The sequence below is a fragment of the Hypanus sabinus genome, chromosome 3 (assembly GCF_030144855.1).
Source record: "Hypanus sabinus isolate sHypSab1 chromosome 3, sHypSab1.hap1, whole genome shotgun sequence".
In the NCBI taxonomy this organism is placed as follows: Eukaryota; Metazoa; Chordata; class Chondrichthyes; order Myliobatiformes; family Dasyatidae; genus Hypanus; species Hypanus sabinus.
The window spans coordinates 39,101,697-39,120,202 of NC_082708.1; the positions used below are offsets into that span (position 1 = coordinate 39,101,697).

General features: G+C 41.7%; 1 protein-coding gene across 1 annotated transcript; it reads right to left on the bottom strand.

The window, feature by feature from the left end:
- Positions 1-315: 315 nt before the first annotated feature.
- Positions 316-16,989, bottom strand: alox5ap (arachidonate 5-lipoxygenase-activating protein). The gene is made up of 5 exons (XM_059963287.1): positions 16,785-16,989; positions 16,468-16,549; positions 5,944-6,014; positions 2,526-2,607; positions 316-638 (listed from the first exon to the last, which is right to left on the bottom strand). The coding sequence occupies exons 1-5, from the start codon at positions 16,852-16,854 to the stop codon at positions 476-478; spliced, it is 468 nt and encodes a 155-aa protein (XP_059819270.1). The 5' UTR covers positions 16,855-16,989; the 3' UTR covers positions 316-475.
- Between the last annotated feature and the right edge of the window lie 1,517 nt (positions 16,990-18,506).

An 18,506-nucleotide genomic window follows, 5' to 3' on the forward strand; every position in this document is an offset into this window, starting at 1 on the left:
GGTCAGAGCTTTCCTTCTAGATGATCTGCCAACCACGGCTGATGAGTCCCATCTGCCCGATCACACTGACACCACAGGAGCTGAGAAACTCAGTTTGTTTCAAACTCAGTTTGAATGACTATTCACCATTAGGGCACCAGTTGATGGACCATTTTGTACAATGAGAAGCCACTCTATCAAGAGTGTCTCTAAAACTATAGATAGCACCACTGAAATATTCTCTACACTATTGCCCTGTGGCTCTAGTACAAATTTGACATAGACTATTTCACATTTTATGCCTCAGTGTACATATACAATCCCCTAGCAATAATATAATTTTAGTCAATTTTATTTGCACAACATAGCAGAAATAAAATCAAGATAAAATGCTGCAAATAACCACAAAGGTACAATTGTAGTAGATTATAATCTGACAAAACTGTAAATGGTTTGTTTCATTAAATGATCATGCTGACAACAGCTCATTATTTGATTAAGGAATGAGAAGCAGTGCAGCAGAGGCCTTTGTAACTGTTTGCATGTAAAACAGGAAGTTGATCTCAAAGAAGTAGTTTGTTGTGTAGTTGACAATTCCAGCAGTTGACATGATGAAGAGGAATGCAATTAAACGTTTTCCAAAAAAGAAACCAGGGAGGCTGCAAAAACAAGTGAAATGTCAAAGAATTAAAAATACATTGTCAAAATAGAAAATATTAAATGTGCTTGAGTAAATCACAACTCACAAATAAAATTGCAGGGCCATTTTTATTAAGTACTTCATTAGCAGGTAGCCCCTGACATGCTGGCATTGTGCCCTGCAGCCTAAAGTCAGTCTTGAACAATGATGAGCATCTGACTGATAAATGTTCACTTCACATTGTTGACTCTTGCCTGGTGGATCTGAAAAATTGGAGGCAGTTACCTACAATTTTCAGCTATATTCTTCATGGAATAAAATTCACTACCATGGGCACACATTCATAAAATAATCTCCATCAAGCTTTATTAGCCCTCAGTCTTCTCCTTCAGGAGGTTCACATTATTGTAGAATAAATGCCTTGGCCTCCTCCAGGAAATCAAAGAAATCACGGCTTTTCTTTTAGTGCCAGTAGCTTCAATGATTTTTTTTTGGAAAACAAGCATAGGACAGTAGTGAAGGGATACTGGCATCAAAACTATAGAATTCCCATTAGAAATCCTGTGGGAAATTTGCATAATTAACTTTCTCAAGGCTTAGTAATTCCTCATTAACCATGAACCTAATGATTTCTTGTGTTTTTCTAAATAACCTTAGAAGAGGCAAATTTAACCCAAGACCCACACACCTCTCCGTATTATTCTAACAATTAACTGACTAAATCAGATTGATCACTTCTTTTGTCCCCTATCTCCTGGTACATTGATTTGATTTGTGAGTTAAATATGTCAAATAGAATTACCACAGTCATCTGAATGTGATGATGGACATTTCAAAATCTAGCTGAAAAAATGGACATTTACATCAACCAATTGCACAAGAAAAGCAATATTTTTAAAGGAAAGAAAACCACAATTTCCAGCGTACACTGATGTGGAAGTGACTGTAGACCTTGAGACAGCTGGGTTAAAGAGGAAGTTGTTACAAAATAAGACAGGAGTTGTTTCAGAAGATATATTGAGACACTGTGTTTCTTACAGAAAAGTGAGTGATTCAAATTTACTGCTTGTCTCATGGTCTGAGTACTTCATGGACAAGCTGCTTGAGAGTGGAAATAAATTGCCCTGTCATCTACAGGTCCAAAGTGCTGAAACAGCACTCACACACTATCTGCTAGTCGGGAATAAGCGTTACCTTGCAACATGACTACCACTCTTTGCCAATGTCAGGTTGGCTGGTGTTGTTTCGTTTTGAAACTTCTAATTGGAGCAGAATAAAGAGAATCCTGTTTTGGAACTGGCTATTCAAGAAAAATAGCCTGATGATGAGCTGATGAACTTGCTCTCCCCCACCCCCCATACAGGACACATACCAGAAGTGCTACATTTGCAGGGCCCTCAGCATTGTCAGGGACCCCCTCCCATCCATCCACAATCTCTTCGACCTCCTACCATCAGGAAAAAGGTACCACAGTATCAGAACAAGGTCAGTTAGGCTCGGTAATAGCTTCCTCCCCCAGGCTGGGAGACTTCTGGACTCCCTGGTACCACCGAGCACACATTCTTTATGACAGTGCCAGTAGCAATATCCTGTTGTGTATTTAACTATATGTCATATATGCACTTTCAGTCAACTTGTGTATCTACAGAATACTTTTGCATCATTGTGTTAATATTATTTTATGTGCTGTATGTGATATTTGTGTTTTGCACCTTAGTGCTGGAGGAATGTTGTTTCTTTTAGCTGTATACACATGCATTGTTGAATGAACTTGAACCTGAAACTGAACTAGATAACCCATTCCATTGTCTCACACCAGCATCCCAACCATTGCATGGTAAGCACAAAAATCCATAATTTTTAGAAAATTTGTAATTGGATTGTTGTGAAACAGAGAATCTATTACCTTTGACAGTTTTCCCCCAAATAGCCAACGAAGTACTTGTGCCTCACCACCAAATACAACAATCCAGCAAAGGCAGCGGGTGCTGACAAAACAAAAATCACACAAGTGCTGTTTATTGCAAGGTAACGAGCCATACAGTTAGAATTATATCATGCCTACATCAATTCTGCAAACTATGGGGAGCTAAGCTGCAATAGCTCTCAGCTGTTGCAGTCTAACCAGAGATAACATTTATAGCGAGATAACCAAGAGGAAGAGGGGCATAAAGGAATTTCTCTTTTATCGTCACTAAATTTATTTTTATTCAAAGGCAGATCTGTAGTAGACATGGTAGTCTGTAATAAGTTTCTTTTGGGCTATAATAATCTAAGGAACACAAAACAAGCATTTGACTGTATCTTGGTACATGTGACAATAATAAATGAACATGATTAGAATTAGCTCATTATAGTCCTTTGTCTTGTCTCGTAAAATAGGTTGGCTGCTAAAGTAATATATCACTGAAATTGGTCAATTATTTGAATGAGCATCATAATTTTTAGAATTAAATATAGAATATTTTGGCTTTGAGGCATCTCCTTCTGATAATACTGCAAGAGGACGAGACAAGATGGTACTGGCAGATTATCATAATGTCAGCAAGACCCAGGAGCTGATTATTGACCTCATGAGGGGGAAAGCCATGGTCCAGGAGCCAGTCCACATTACAGGATCAGAGATGGAGAGTGTCAACAGCTTTTCATTCCTAGTACAGCACCACTACTTCCTTAGGAGGTTACAAAGATTCAGCATGAGATCTAAAACTTTGACAAACATCTATAGATGTGTAGTGGAGAGGATATTGACTGGCTGCACCACAGGCTGGTATAGAAATACCAATGCCCTTAAACAGAAAATACTACGAAAAGTGGTGGATGCATCATGGGTAAAGCCCTCCCCACTACTGAACACATCTACATGGAGCACCATCATAGGAAAGTAGCATCCATCATCAGGAACTCCCACCACCCTGGACATGCTCTTTCCTCACTGCTGACATCAGGAAGAAGGTACAAGAGCCTCAGGACTCACAACACCAGGTTCAGGGACAGATATTACCCCTCAACCATCAGGCCCTTGATTCACACTCAAGGACTCTTCATCTTGTGTTCTTTATATTTATTGCTTATTTACTTATCATTATTATTTCTTCCTTTTTTGTATTTGCAGTTTGTTGCCTTTTGTACACTGGTTGAATGTCCAAGCTGGGTGGTCTTTCATTGATCCTATTATGATTATTATTCTATTATAGTTTTATTGACTATGCCACAAGGAAGTGAATCTCAGGGTTGTATATAGTGGCATAAATGTACTTTGATAATAAATTTACTTTATAACAGTAGTATGGAAGATTATCCAAAAGAGAGGGATATAACAGTCCTAGTTTTTTGTATATATATATATATATATATATATATACATATAGGGATATAACACGTCCCATTCCCATTCTGATATGTCTATCCATGGCCTCCTCTACTGTCAAAATGAATCCAAACTCAGGTCGGAGGAACAACACCTTATATTCCGTCTGGGTATCCTCCAACCTGATGGCATGAACATTGACTTCTCCAACTTCCGTTAATGCCCTCCTCCCCTTCTTACTCCATCCCTGACATATTTAGTTGTTTGCCTGTTCTCCATCTCCCCCTGGTGCTTCCCCCCCCCTTTCTTTCTCCCAAGGCCTCCCGTCCCATGACCCTTTCCCTTGTCCAGTTCTGTATCACTTTCGCCAATCAAGTTTCCAGCTCTTGGCTTCACCCCACCCCCTCTGGTCTTCTCCTATCATTTCGCATTTCCCCCTCCCCCCACTTCTTTCAAATTTCTTAGTATCTTTCCTTTCAGTTAGCCCTGATGAAGGGTCTCAGCCCGAAACGTCGACAGTGCTTCTCCCTATAGATGCCGCCTGGCCTGCTGTGTTCCACCAGCATTTTGTGTGTGTTGTTTAACAATCCTAGTTAATGACTATTGTCCAATAGCACTTACATCTATTGTGATGAAGTGTCTGGAGAGGTTCGTGATGAAACATATCAACTTCTACCTAAGAAGTGACTTGAATCCACTCAAGACCTAGGCCTCAATTTCTCCCTGTGCAACTGGATCCTCAATTTTCTCATTTGTCAGTCAGTTTGGATTGGCAATAACATCCACTCTGCAATCTCCATCAGCACAAGTCTGTGTGCTTAGCCCTCTGCTCAACTCACTTTATACGTATGACTGTGAAGCTACGCACTGCACCAATGGCATACCTAGGTGTGCTGATACCCCCCCCCCCATCGTTAGCTAAATCAAATGTGGTGATGAATCAGCATATAGGTGGGAGATTGAAGATCTGATTAAGTGGTGCCACAGCAACAACCTATCACTCAATGTCAGCAAGACCAAAGAGCTGATTATTGGCTTCAGGAGGAGGAAACCCGAGATCCACAAGACAGTCCTCATCGGGGAATCAGAGGTGGAGGTCAGCAACCTTAAATTCCTGTCTTCAGAGGATCTGTCACAGGTCCAGCATGCAAGTGCCATTACAAAGAAAGCAAGGCTGCACCTTTGCTTTCTCAGAAATTTATGAGGATTCAGCATGTCTTCTAAAACTGAAAATCTTCTGTAGATGTGTGGTGGAGAGTATATTGACTGGTTGTATCACAGTGTGGTATGGAAACACCATTGCTCTTGTACAGAAAATCCTACAAGAAGTAATGGATACGGCCCTGTACTTCACAGGTAAAGTCCTCCCAACTACTGAGCACATCTGCATGGTGTGCCTTCGTAAGAAAACAATATCCACAATCAAGGACCTCCATCTTCCAGGCCATGCTCTCTTCTCATGTTGCTGTCAGGGAGTTGATACAGGAGCCTCAGGACCTCCACCACCAGGTACAGAAACAGTTACTACCTCTCAGCCATCAGGCTCTTGAACCAAAGGGGATAACTCCACTCAACTTCACTCACCCCATCACTGAACTGGACTCACTCTCAAGTATTCTTCATCTCATGTTCTCCATATTTCTTGTTTGTCTGTTTATTTATTTATTATTCCTTCTTTTTTCTCTTTATTTTTGTATTTGCATCGTTTGTTTTTGAACATTGCTTATTATTCACTCTATTGGGCGTGGTCTTTCATTGATTCTATTGTGTTTCTTGTATTTACTGTGAATGCCCATGAGAAAGTAAATCTCAGGGTTATATATGGTGACATACAGTATATGTACTTTGATAATAAATTTACTTTGAACTTTGATCACCAAAGCCTCAAATGTTGAGTATATAACATGAGGTCATGAAGAAATATTAATAGTGATGCAATAATAACCAAAGCAAGTTTTCCTTTCATAAATTATGAGTGCATTCTAAACAGAGAGTGTTTGAAATTATAATTTACCTTGACTACAAAAAAGTCCAGCAGTCCATAGCAGAGCAAGAAATGTTGGATACACTTCGATGCAATTGTGGCTAAAAAATAAAGCAGAAAATGGAATCAACATGAACTATTTCCGATAATAGGAAAGCAAAGCGAATTCTTCTATTCAATGCAAGGAAGTGTGAACACCTGTAGCTTAACTCAACCTACCACCATTTCCTTTTCTACCTTTTTGTAATGAAGACATACTGATTTCAGAGCAGAACTGTGCTAGCAGGGGAATAGCTGTGCAGTTATCATTGAACATGTTAAGGATGTGTAATTACGTATGGAGCATATATGTATGGTTATGCATCCTTCCTAAAGCAGACAATGCAAACCCCTTTGCACTCTTTTATTTCCAAGTAAAAACTATGCATTAGACCAACACTTAGCTTTTTTTGTGGAAGCACTACCTTGTGGAACTTCTAACTTCTTTTGCTTAAATATTTCTTAACTCTCTCATGAACAGCCTGACTCTGATTTTAATATTATGTCTTCTTGATCTAGATACCCCGCCAGGAAGAAATCTGGAATTCCAACTACCCTATAAATTTCAAATTTCAAAATTCTCAGTTATATCACTAGGCATTATCAATTTTCCAGTGAATCCTTGCCTTGCTTATACATTCTCTATTGAAAACTTGGTAACTTCTCCAGAATACAACATACCCTTTCCATAAACACAAGAGATTCTGACTCAGCAGGTCAGGCAGCATCATGGAGGGGATTAAACAGTCAAGATTTTGGGCCGAGGTCCTTCGTCAGGACTGGTAAAGGATGCGCAGTAGTCGGAATAAGAAACTGGGGGGAGGGGAAGGATACAATTTGACAGGTGATAGGTGAAATCAGGTGAGTGGGTAGGGGAGGGAAGATGAAGTAAGAAACTGGGAGGTGACGGGTAAAAAAGATAAAGGGTGAAAAGGAAAGGTGATGTTGAGAGGAACTGGTTAGGTGTGATGTCCAGAGATCTTTAAGGCCTTCCTGATGAGATCTTTTCTATTCAGTGAATGCTAATTACAGGAATTAATTGCTTAGAATTATCATTGGTTCAAAACATTTAGATAGGGTGGAGTTTGTTAGGTGTGTTCAGGAAGATTTCCTGACACAATATGTAGATAAGCCTACAAGAGGAGAGGCTGTACTTGATCTGGTATTGGGAAATGAACCTGGTCAGGCGTCAGGTCTCTCAGTGGGAGAGCATTTTGGAGATAGTGATCACAATTCTATCTCCTTTACCATAGCATTGGAGAGGAAAAGGAACAGTTAGGAACTGTTTAATTGGAGTAAGGAGAAACGTGAAGCTATCAGGCAGGAACTTGGAAGCATAAATTGGGAACAGATTTCTCAGGGAAATGTAAGGCAGAAAGGTGGCAAATGTTCAGGGGATGTTCTGCACAGGTACATTCTAATGAGACAGGGAAAGGATGGCGGGTACAGGAACTGTGGTGCTCAAAGGCTGTAGTAAATCTAGTCAAGAAGAAAAGAAAAGCTTACAAAAGGTTCAAAAAAACTAGGTCATGATAAAGATCTAGAAAATTATAAGGCTAGCAGGAAGGAGCTTAAGAATGAAATTAGGAGAGCCAGAAGGGGCCATGAGAAGGCCTTGGTGAGCAGGATTAAGGAAAACCTCAAGGCATTCTACAAGTATGTGAAGACCAAGAGGATAAGATGTAAGAGAATAGGAACAATCAAGTGTGACAGTGGAAGAGTGTGTATGGAACCAGAGGAGATAGCAGAGGTACTTAATGAATACTTTGCTTTACTATTCACTACAGAAAAGGACCTTGGTGATTGTAGGAATGGCTTACAGTGGATTGAAAAGCTTGAGCATATAGATGTTAAGAAAGAGGATGTGCTGGAGCTTTTGGAAAGTATCAAGTTGGATAAATCTCCGAGACTGGACGAGATATACCCCAGGCTAATGTGGAAGGCAAGGGAGGAGATTGCTGAGCCTCTGGCAATGATCTTTGCATCATCAATGGGGACAGGAGATGTTCCAGAAAATTGGAGGGTTGAAGATGTTGTTCCCTTATTCAAGAAAAGGAGTAAAGAGATGGCCCAGAAAATTATAGACCAGTGAGCTTTACTTCAGTGGTTGTTAGGTTGATGGAGAAGATCCTGAGATGCAGGATTTATGAACATTTGGAGAGGTGTAATATGATTAGGAATTGTCAGCATGGCTTTGTCAAAGGCAAGGTCGTACCTTACGAGCCTGATTGAATTTTTTGAGGATGTGACTGAAAGTGACTTGAGCATTTATGAAGGTAGAGTAGTAGATGTAGTATCTATGGATTTCAGCAAAGCATTTGATAAGGTACCCCATGCAAAGCTTATTGAGAAAGTATGGGATCCAATGGGACCTTGCTTTGTGGATCCAGAATTGGCTTGGTTGTAAACATGGAGATCAGTGACCAGTGGTGTGCCTCAGGGATCTGTTCTGGGACCCCTTCTCTTCATGCTTTTTATAAATGACCTGGATGAGGATATAGAGTAATGGGTTAGTAAATTTGCTGATGACACAAAGATTGGGGGTGTTGTGGATAGTGTGGAGGGCTGTCAGAGGTTACAGCAGGACATTGATAGGATGCAAAACTGGGCTGAGAAGTGACAGACGGAGTTCAACCCAGATAAGTGTGAGGTGGGTCATTTTGGTAGGTCAAATATGATGGCAGAATATAGTATTAATGGTAAGACTCTTGGCAGTGTGGAGAATCAGATCTTGTGGTCCGTGTCCATTGGACACTTAAAGCTGCTGCGCAATTTGACAGTGTGGTTAGGAAGGCATATGATGTATTGGCCTTCATCAACTGTGGGATTGAGTTCAACAGCCAAGAGGTAATATTACTGCTATATAGGACCCTGGTCAGATCCCACTTGGAGTGCTGTGCTTAGTTCTGGTCAGTTCACTACAGGAAGGATGTGGAAACTATAGAAAGGGTACCAAGAAGATTTACAAGAATGTTGCCTGGATTGAGGAGCAGGCCTTACGAGAATAGGTTGAGTGAACTTGGCCTTTTCTCCCTGGAGCAACAGAGGATGAGAGGTGACCTGATAGAGGTGTATAAGACGATGAGAGCCATTGATCGCGTGGATAGTCAGAGGCTTTTTCCCAGGGCTGAAATGGCCATCACAAGAGGGCACAGTTTTTAAGATGCTTGGAAGTAGGTACAGAGGTAGGGGTAAGTTTTTTTACACAGAGAGTGGTGAGTGTGTGGAATGGGCTGCCGGTGATGGTTGTTGAGGCGGATACGATAGGGCCTTTTAAGAGACTCCTGGATAGGTACATTGAACTTAGAAGAATAGAGGGCTATCTGTATCCCTAGGTAATTTCTGAAGTAAGTACATGTTCGGCACAGCATTGTGGGCAGAATGGCCTGTATTGTGCTGTAGGTGTTCTATGTTTCTATTTGTTTAGTCATTTGGAATAAGTGATTCATACAAAGATTCATCCAATCCTTAGAACAGAAGCAAAATGTAGGCAACTTGAGGATGAAATGGGAAATTAACAGTAAAACTTTGGATTCACATTTAAATTTAATAACCATTTGAGTTGGAAAGCTACAAACCATTTTGAAAAAGCAACACTTCTAACTAAAGAAAAGAAAGTGCAGCAGCAATGAACCTTAGATTAAGTCAAAATGAAGGACTATTTCAAAATGCAGTTGGAAGGAAATATAAACATGAGAAATTCTACAGATGCTAGAAATCTAAAGCAACACACACAAAATGCTGGAGGAACTCAGCAGGTCAGGAGGCATCTCTGAAAATGAATAAACACGAAATGTTTCATGCCAAGACCCTTCTTCAAGACTGGAAAGAAAGAGGGAAGATGACACAACAGAAGAATGCTGCAACATACCTATGATTCAAGACAAAACATATGTCTGCCAGAAAAAGCGGGATCTCCCAGTGGCCACCCATTTTAATTCCACTTCCCATTCCCATTCCGACATGTCAGTCCAACCTGTCGTGATGAGGCCACAGCAGGTTGGAGGAACAACAGCTACATTCCGTCTGGATATCCTCCAACCCGATGGCATGAATATCAATTACTCAAACTTCTGGTAATGCCCCCTCTTCACCATTCCCTTTTCCCTCTCTCACCTCATCTCCTAACCTACACATCACCTCTCTCTGGTGCTCCTCCACCTTTTCTTTCTTCCATGCCTTTCTGTCCTTTTCTATCAAATTCCCCCTTCTCTAACCCATATCTCCTTCACCACTCAACTTCCCAGCCCTTCACTTCACCTTTACCCACCTCCAATTTCACCGATCGCCTTGTGTTTCTTCCTCCCCTCCTAACCCTGATTACTCATTGTCTTTTCTCCAGTCCTGATGAAGGGTCTCAGCCAAAACATTGACTGTACTCTTTTCCACAGATGCTGCCTGGCCTGTTGAGTTCTTCCAGCATTTTGTGTGTGTTGCTTGGATTTCCAGCATCTGCAGATTTTCTTTTGCTTGGGATTGGACTACCACACATATGTGTTTGTCAGCTGTAGAATTCTATTAAACTACTACAAAGAATTACCTTCAGTCTACATTAATACCACTCTCTCTGGGCAGGACATGCCAAATTTGCTATTGATACCTGTACTCTGGGAATGAATAACAAGACAGTGTGCTACATCACTTGTGAGTTCTGTTTAAAGCTTGTACTTTTCAGGCAAGGACAGCAACATGACAGCAATGCTATAGTAACTTCGGTGTTTAAAATTAAGCTGGGGTGCAGAACGAAGCAGGTGAGTTAAGTCGATGTGAACAGGCGATGGAATTTGATAGTGAACTAGGGCAGTGCATTAAATGAGATGTATCCTGAACTTGGAATCTCAGTGACTTGAGTTACAGCTGTGCTCATTGTAGTAGAGGAAGATCAAATCTGAAGCAAATCTGTCCTGTGCTGTCAATATTGATGGTAATTCCACCCTCTAACTGGTTATCTGTGTGCAAAAGTCAGAAGGTGCAGGTGTGGGCAGCATTTGAGTGAGAACAGATTTGTGACCATTGCATTTGATTTTCCAGTTTTGCTTTCATATATGTCAAGAGGATCGGAGTTGACGACACTGATGATTTTGTATTTTTGTGAGATATTATAAACAGCCCTTTTTTTTCTTTTCTCTCTTTTTTTATTTTTTATTTTTTTCTTCTATTAGTTTATTAGATTTTTAGATTAGTTTTTGCATAATGAATTTTTTTTCTTTTTTCCTTTTTATTTTATATTATGATACACCTAGGTTTGCCTTGTCTATTTGTATATTGTATCTTTTATGATGTGGGAATACTCATTTATACTGTAATCATTGTTTTTGTAATCTTTTATAGTTAGTTGAAATATGTACATTTGTAATCCCATTATCTATGTACCAATTTTATTTTGTTGTTATTAATAATGATAATAAAAAGATGGAAAAAAAGATTTGTGACCATTGCTACAGATAACTAACTCAACAGCAATAATTCATTTTCTGACATATTTAAAGGGTATTTTGTGTATATAAAGAGAGAAGTCTTGAGGTAAAACCTAAGAGAATAGAATCATTGAATCAGTTTATGTAGTTACAAAACTAAAAGAAGAGCGATTTCAGAGTGTTTTTATTTCTGCTGTGACATGAAACGAACTGGACATTGCATTTCATTTGTTAAATATTTAAAGGAACGAGCATATCCCTTTCTTATGCTTCATATTGCTAAAGAGGAAATTCCTTTTCTGAAACTTCCTGCCCTTGTTCTGCTTCTGAGAAGTATTACCTACTGCACTGTAGATATCTCCAAGACTCAGATATCAGGCATTTGTGTAAAAATTCAAAACATGAAAAATAAATCTGAATATGCTGGTATGAGGCTACACACTGTCATCAGGTAAATGCTGAGATGCCGTTCAGCTGTGTGACATTGTTGTCACAGAGTCCAGTGTTTAGACACTACCAATACCAAACAGTGTAAAAATGGTGAACAATGCACATAGAACACAGAATAGTACACACCCTTCAGCCCACAATATTGTGCTGACCTCTTAACCCTTCACTCCCACAGTGCCCTTCATTATTCTTTCATCCACATGCCTATCTAAGAGCCACTTAAATGCCCCAAACACATCAACCTGTACCACAATCTTTCCATGCACTCACCACTGTGTTAAAACATACCCCTGACATCTCCCCTAAACGTTCCTCCACCTACCTTAAAAATATGCCCTCTCATATTAACCATAGCTACCCTGGGGTAAAGGCTCAGGCTGGCCACTTTATCTATGCCTCTTATCATCTTATACACCTCTGTCAAGTTTCTCCTCATCCTCCTTCCCTCCAAAGAGAAAAGGCTAGCTCGTTCAACCTTTCCTCAAAAGATACGTTATCTGATCCAGGCAGTATCCTAGTAAATCTCCTCTGCACTCTCTCTAAAGCTTCTACCTCCTTCCAATGGTGAGGCAACTTGAAATGAGCACAATTCAAGTGTGGCCTGACCAAACTTTTATATAATCTTGCAGTTCTGCCACCTCATCAACTTGCACAGTCCTGGTCTGCCATGCAGTGACGTTTCAGCTGTGCTGCATCCTCAGACCTCGGCTTTCCTTTCGCTCAATCTCAACACTTTTTCTGTTACCACCACATTAAGTGCCAGACACTTGTGTTGTATAAAAACATACAAGATTATGTTGTCTCATGATTCTTACTGTAATAGTCCTTCTGTTAGTGTAGTTGAAATGATGAATACAAAGGCCTTCTCGACAAAATGATATTTTATGGGAATCTCTAGCTCATTTTCACATGTACTGATAAATCTGAAAGTTAGTTAACCACCATTAAACTAACAATGACTTTGCTTGCTTGCTGTTATTCTTCTAACACCGACTTTGCCAAAAGGAGGATACTGTTACGTTTCTTCATCCAAACAAGCACTACTTTAAGCTAACTTTAAAAGAGTAAGTTTCTATAACTGTTTGACTCTAGATGGAAGAAAATGGGCAAGTGTACTAATGTTTTCTTGTAACTTTTTACGTAATTAAAACTTATTTATGCAATGATTTCAGGGTTGTTTAATGTTATTTCCAGTACACAAGTGTAAAGGACATTGAAATAATTGTTAATTTGGATTGGATGCAGCACAAAAAAATTACAATAAGATAAAGAATAATTAAATAAGATAAAGTATAATTTAAAAAACAGAATATTGATTATATGTACATAAAGTGATGCCAGGCACAGGAGTGCCTATACGTAAAGCGATTCTAACAGGAAATGGTAAAGCTGTAGTGGGGGGTGTGTTTGGATGGGTTAGTGGTTGGAGATGTTGATCAGCATTACTGCTTGAGGGAGGTAACTGTTTTTGAGTTAGTTGATTCTGGCGTAGATGCCATGTGGTCTCCTCCCTGATGGGAGTGGGACAAACAATCCATGAACAGGGTGCTGGTGGAATCCTCCATGATATTGCTGGCATGTTTCCAGCACTTTCTGTATACACGTCCTTGGTGGTGCCAGTGATGCGTTGAGCAGTTTTGATACTCTTTGTAGAGCCTTCCTGTCCGCTGCAGTGCAGTTTCCACACCATGCAGTGATGCAGCATGTTAGGATGCTCCCTGCTGCACATCTGTAGAAGGGTCGTAAGTGTGGATGTGCAAAGTCCAGCTCCCTTCAGCCTCTTCAGAAAGTAGAGGCGTTGCTGAGCTTTCTTGATTGTATAGGTTGTGATCTGGGACCATGAGAGTTTGTGCAAGATCTGCACCAATGTAAAGAGGGACGTGAGTGGTGTGAGGTCTTCTAAATTGGTAACCATTTCCTTTGTCTTGTTGACATTGATGAAGAGCTCATTTGCCTGGCAACAGGCCTCAAGGTGATCCATCTCCTCTCAACATTAGCCCCACCACTGTTGAATCATCGGCAAATTTTACAATGTGATTACTTGGGTGATTGGCCACGCAGTCACGTGTGAGCAGAGTGTACAGCAATGGGCTCAGCACACAGCCCTGGGGGGCACCCGTGTTGAGGATGATGGGGAGGGACAAGGCTGACTGTCTGAGGGCTGTTGGATAGGAAGTCCAACACACAGATGCACTGTGGACTAGGAGTCTGTGGGACCATAGAGTTGAATGCCGAACTGAAATCCAGAAACAGCAATCTGACGAAATGACCTTGTTTTCTAGGTGTGTCAGGACCAGGTGAATGGCAGATGCTACGGCATCTGTTATAGAGCAGTTCTGTTGGTAAGCATGAAGGGAATGCTACAATATTAAATCAAAGGTATAGACAAATTATGTTTTACACCTTTGAACATAACAGATCCCCATTAGGCTGAGCTATAATTTACACAGAAGTGTTTGTGGAAGTTCAAATGCAAATTGCACCCAGCACAAAATCAGACCTTGACATCAGTTTGAAAATGTTTATGCGATGTTTATGCAATGTCACGATTTTCCACTAAAGTTTCAATCATTTATGGATCTTCAAATTAAAATTAATTTAGTACATTTAGTAGAGAGGGAAACAAGGAACGTCACTTTATTCAAATTTCTTCAGAAGCCATCTCAATATCACAAGCAAATTATTCTATAAATGTATTACTTTCAGTAATTTAAAACCAGATTATTCACAAATAGTGGCAATGATTAAATATTATTTAATAATAAAACAATTTGTTCATTCTGCCTTGATACTACTCTTAAATAATGTCAAGCAACCTTGGCTCCACAGACCCAGGAATATGCTTAATCTGCATTTTAGTGGAAGAGGAAATGGGATACCAGAAGAACACACACAACGTGCTGGAGGAAGTTAGCAGGCCAGGCAGCTTCTACGTAAAAGAGTAAACAGTCGACATTTCAGCCTAACACCCTTCATCAGGACTGGAGAGAAAGAAGATGAGGAGTGAGAGTTAGAGGGTGGGGGGAGGGGAGGAAGAGACACAAGGTGATAGGTGAAACCGGGAGGGGATGGGGAATACAGAAGGGGGAGGGCATTACTGGACGTTTGAGAAAACAATGATCATGCCATCAGATTGACTGGAGGTACCCAGATGGAATACAAGTTGTTGTACCTCCATGGTCTCATTGCCACGATAGAGGCCATGGATGGACATGTCGGAATGGGAACGGGAAGTGGAATTAAAATGGGTGGGCACTGGGAGATCCTGCTCTTTCTGGCCGACGGAGCGTAGGTGCTCGGCAAAGTGGTCTCCCAATCTACATCAGGTCTCAACGATATACAAGAGGTCAGGCTGGGAGCACCAGATGACCCCATCAGACTCACCGGTGACACCTGGAAGCCCTCCTCCCCCTTCTCTATTCCCCATCCCCTTTTCCCTCTCTCACCTTGCCTGCCCATTATCTCCCTCTGGTGCTCCTCCCTCTTTTTCTTTCTTCCATGGCCTTTGGTCCTCTCCCATTAGATCCCCCCTTCTCCAGCCCTGTATCTTTCTCACCAATTACCCAACTCTTTACTTCAACCCTCCCAATTTCACCCATCACCTTGTGTTTTTCCCTCACCCCCCACCCCCAACTCTCACTCCTTTTCTTTTTTTTTCCTCCAGTCCTGTTGAAGGGTCTCAGCCTGAAACGTTGACTGTTTACTCTTCTCCCTATAGATGCTGCCCGGCCTGTGGAGTTCCTCCAGCATTTTGTGTGTGTTGCTTGGATTTACAGCATCTGTTATCTTGTTTGTGATTGGGACGTAAGATGGTATTTTTTTTACTTTAAGATACCCGTGCGGAATAGGCCCTGAGGGCTGTATGGCCCAGCAACCCCGATTTAACCGTAACCTAATTAAGGGATAATTTACAATTTACTTCCGAGGATGCTGGGATTGAACCCGAAGTGCGTCGCCCCGAGCTGACCCGGCGCCCATGAGGCTCTGATAACACAGCACCAAATCAGTCACCTGGTTTACACGTATTTTTATCACTAACTTACTTTTAAAAAGTCAGAAATGTGAGATCAGGGTTGGGTTCGACAGCATCTCATGCTTGTTCAATCATTCAGTTACGTTACGGATTATTTGTATCTTAAATCTACCTTATCATCCCGTTTCTATGATCCCGAATAGGCTGCTTAGGCATTAACGGAATCAGTTAGGCTGGAGCAGAAACCATTGTTAAATTAACTTTTCCTCAAAAGTTAGGGAAATTCAGATGCAGTCGAAAACTCAAGGAGGACATCCATCCTAAATATTAACTGTTACACTTTCCACTGCTCAACCTGCTTCGTGTTTTAGCATTTTTTATTTACATAATCCGTGTTTATTTCACGTTTCCTGCATTCACAATATTTCGTTTCGATTGAACGCGCTTCCTCTTGACCGACCGGTCCGGTAATGAAAGACACTGGGAGACGAGTTGGTTTTAGCAACTTTAAGCCAATTTCTATCAATCGAGCTGTTTCTTTTTAATTAAAGAATTAGTCATATTTTAATGCAATGCTCCGTTGATTGTAAATAAAGATAAAGGCAAGGTTGCTGGCCTGTCTATGTTACAATACATATTTTTCTTTACCTGTACGAATGCCGTGCCGTTACTTACGTTGCCACTTTAACCCGATCGAAAGCTGTGTTTGAGGAGCGCGGATGAACGGATTCGTTCTGCACCGTGTACGCGAAGAAAACTGAAATGGAGAGTAGGAACAGCTCTTACTAAAAGACATCAGCACACCCGACGGCAATAACTTCAACAGACAGGCAAAAGTGACTGCGGATGTTTAAATCTGGAGGAATTCGGCGAGTCGGGGGGCGTGGGTGGCGAGGACGGGGAGAATTTTCCTGCCTCTCAGCCGAAATTGCCTCCACAGATGCTACCTGACCGGCAATAACTGAAGTCGATCCGCTGACTCGCTTTCTTACCGTTCTGAAGGGCGCTGAGTACCGTGACAGCGCCCAGAAAGATGACATTGTCCAGTTGCTCAATATCCATTCTACCGACGGAATCCCTGTACGAAGGAGTTTTAGAATTTACAGAAGAGTAGTCGAGGTTGTTTGGTAATTATCTCTCAGCTTCCAACATCAGTGCTCACTGCTCGCAGCGGAAGAAAAAAAGAAAATGCGGGTCAGTTGTAGTTTCAGGAAGGGTGCGGTTTTAGTGGTGTGGCTTAATTTATTCATAGAGTCGTGGAGTTGTGCTTGTGCAGCTTCGAAACGGGCCCTTCTGCCCATCTGCGTGAGGCACATATTCGCTGTTGGATTACACAGTATTTGGGAGGCTGTGTGTGTTACTCCAGATTTCCAGCACCTGCCCGGTCCCTTGTTTACCTGGCTGGGTTACCCAGGTAAAACTGCAGAATCTTGACTTCAGTGCCGTTTAATGGGATTACTGCAACGTTTTTGACAGAAGACGTAAAACTTTGGCCCTCTCTCCTCACATGTGAATGCAAGATATTCCTAGGAAGGAGAGTGGGGATTATCTCCGGAATCTCAGTGATAATTTGTCCCTCAATCAATGGAAAAAACTGGACAATGCAATGAGTGGAAGGGCAGGAGCCTGTAATGCACACAATGCTGTTGTATTTTCTGTGTCTCTACAGAGACTCTACTTAAAAAGTATTTTGTTGTCTGTAACAAGCTTTTGGACAAACCGTTCTTGAAACAGAGTAACACACACAAACTGCTGGAGTAAAAGACTCTTTTCCATAGATGCTGCCTGGCCTGCTGAGTTCCTCCAGCATTTTTTTGTGTGTTCTTTGGATTTCTAGCATCCGCACATTTTTTTTCATTCTGGATTTTGAAACTGAATCCATTTCAATTCAAAAAGACTGCAGATGCAGGAAATCTAAACAAAAACAGAAAATGGTCCCGGCTCTGTGTCCTGTGTCCAGGAAGAGTCCCAGCTCTGTGTCCCATGTCCATGAAGAGTCCCGGCTCTGTGTCCTGTGTCCAGGAAGAGTCCCAGCTCTGTGTCCCGTGTCCATGAAGAGTCCTGGCTCTGTATCCTGTATCCAAGAAGAGTCCCGACTCTGTGTCCTGTGTCCAGGAAGAGTCCCGGCTCTGTGACCCGTGTCCAGGAAGAGTCCCGGCTCTGTGTCCCGTGTCCAGGAAGAGTCCCGGCTCTGTGTCCCGTGTCCAGGAAGAGTCCCGGCTCTGTGTCCCGTGTCCAGGAAGAGTCCCGGCTCTGTGTCCCGTGTCAAGGAAGAGTCCCGGCTCTGTGTCCCGTGTCCAGGAAGAGTCCCGGCTCTGTGTCCCGTGTCCAGGAAGAGTCCCGGCTCTGTGTCCCGTGTCCAGGAAGAGTCCCGGCTCCGAGTCCTGTGTCCAGGAAGTCCCGACTCCGAGTCCTGTGTCCAAGCCGAGCCCAAGTCCAAGCCAGGTCCGAGCTCTAATCAAGAGCCAAGTCTAGACCCAGGTTCTGAGTCCCTGCCAAGACCCGAGTTCCAAGTCATGACCTGAGTTCCCATTCAAGTCCAAGTCCAGGTTTTCTGGTTTGTCACTCTAAGTCTGAGTTCATGTTATCATTTTGTCCTCGTTCCTTGGCTTCCCTAGCACTCTTAATAAACATAGTCCAGTTTCTACTACATCAGTGTCTTGCATTTGGGTCTGCTACTATTGCCCATTGTGACATAGACCCTACTCTGCACG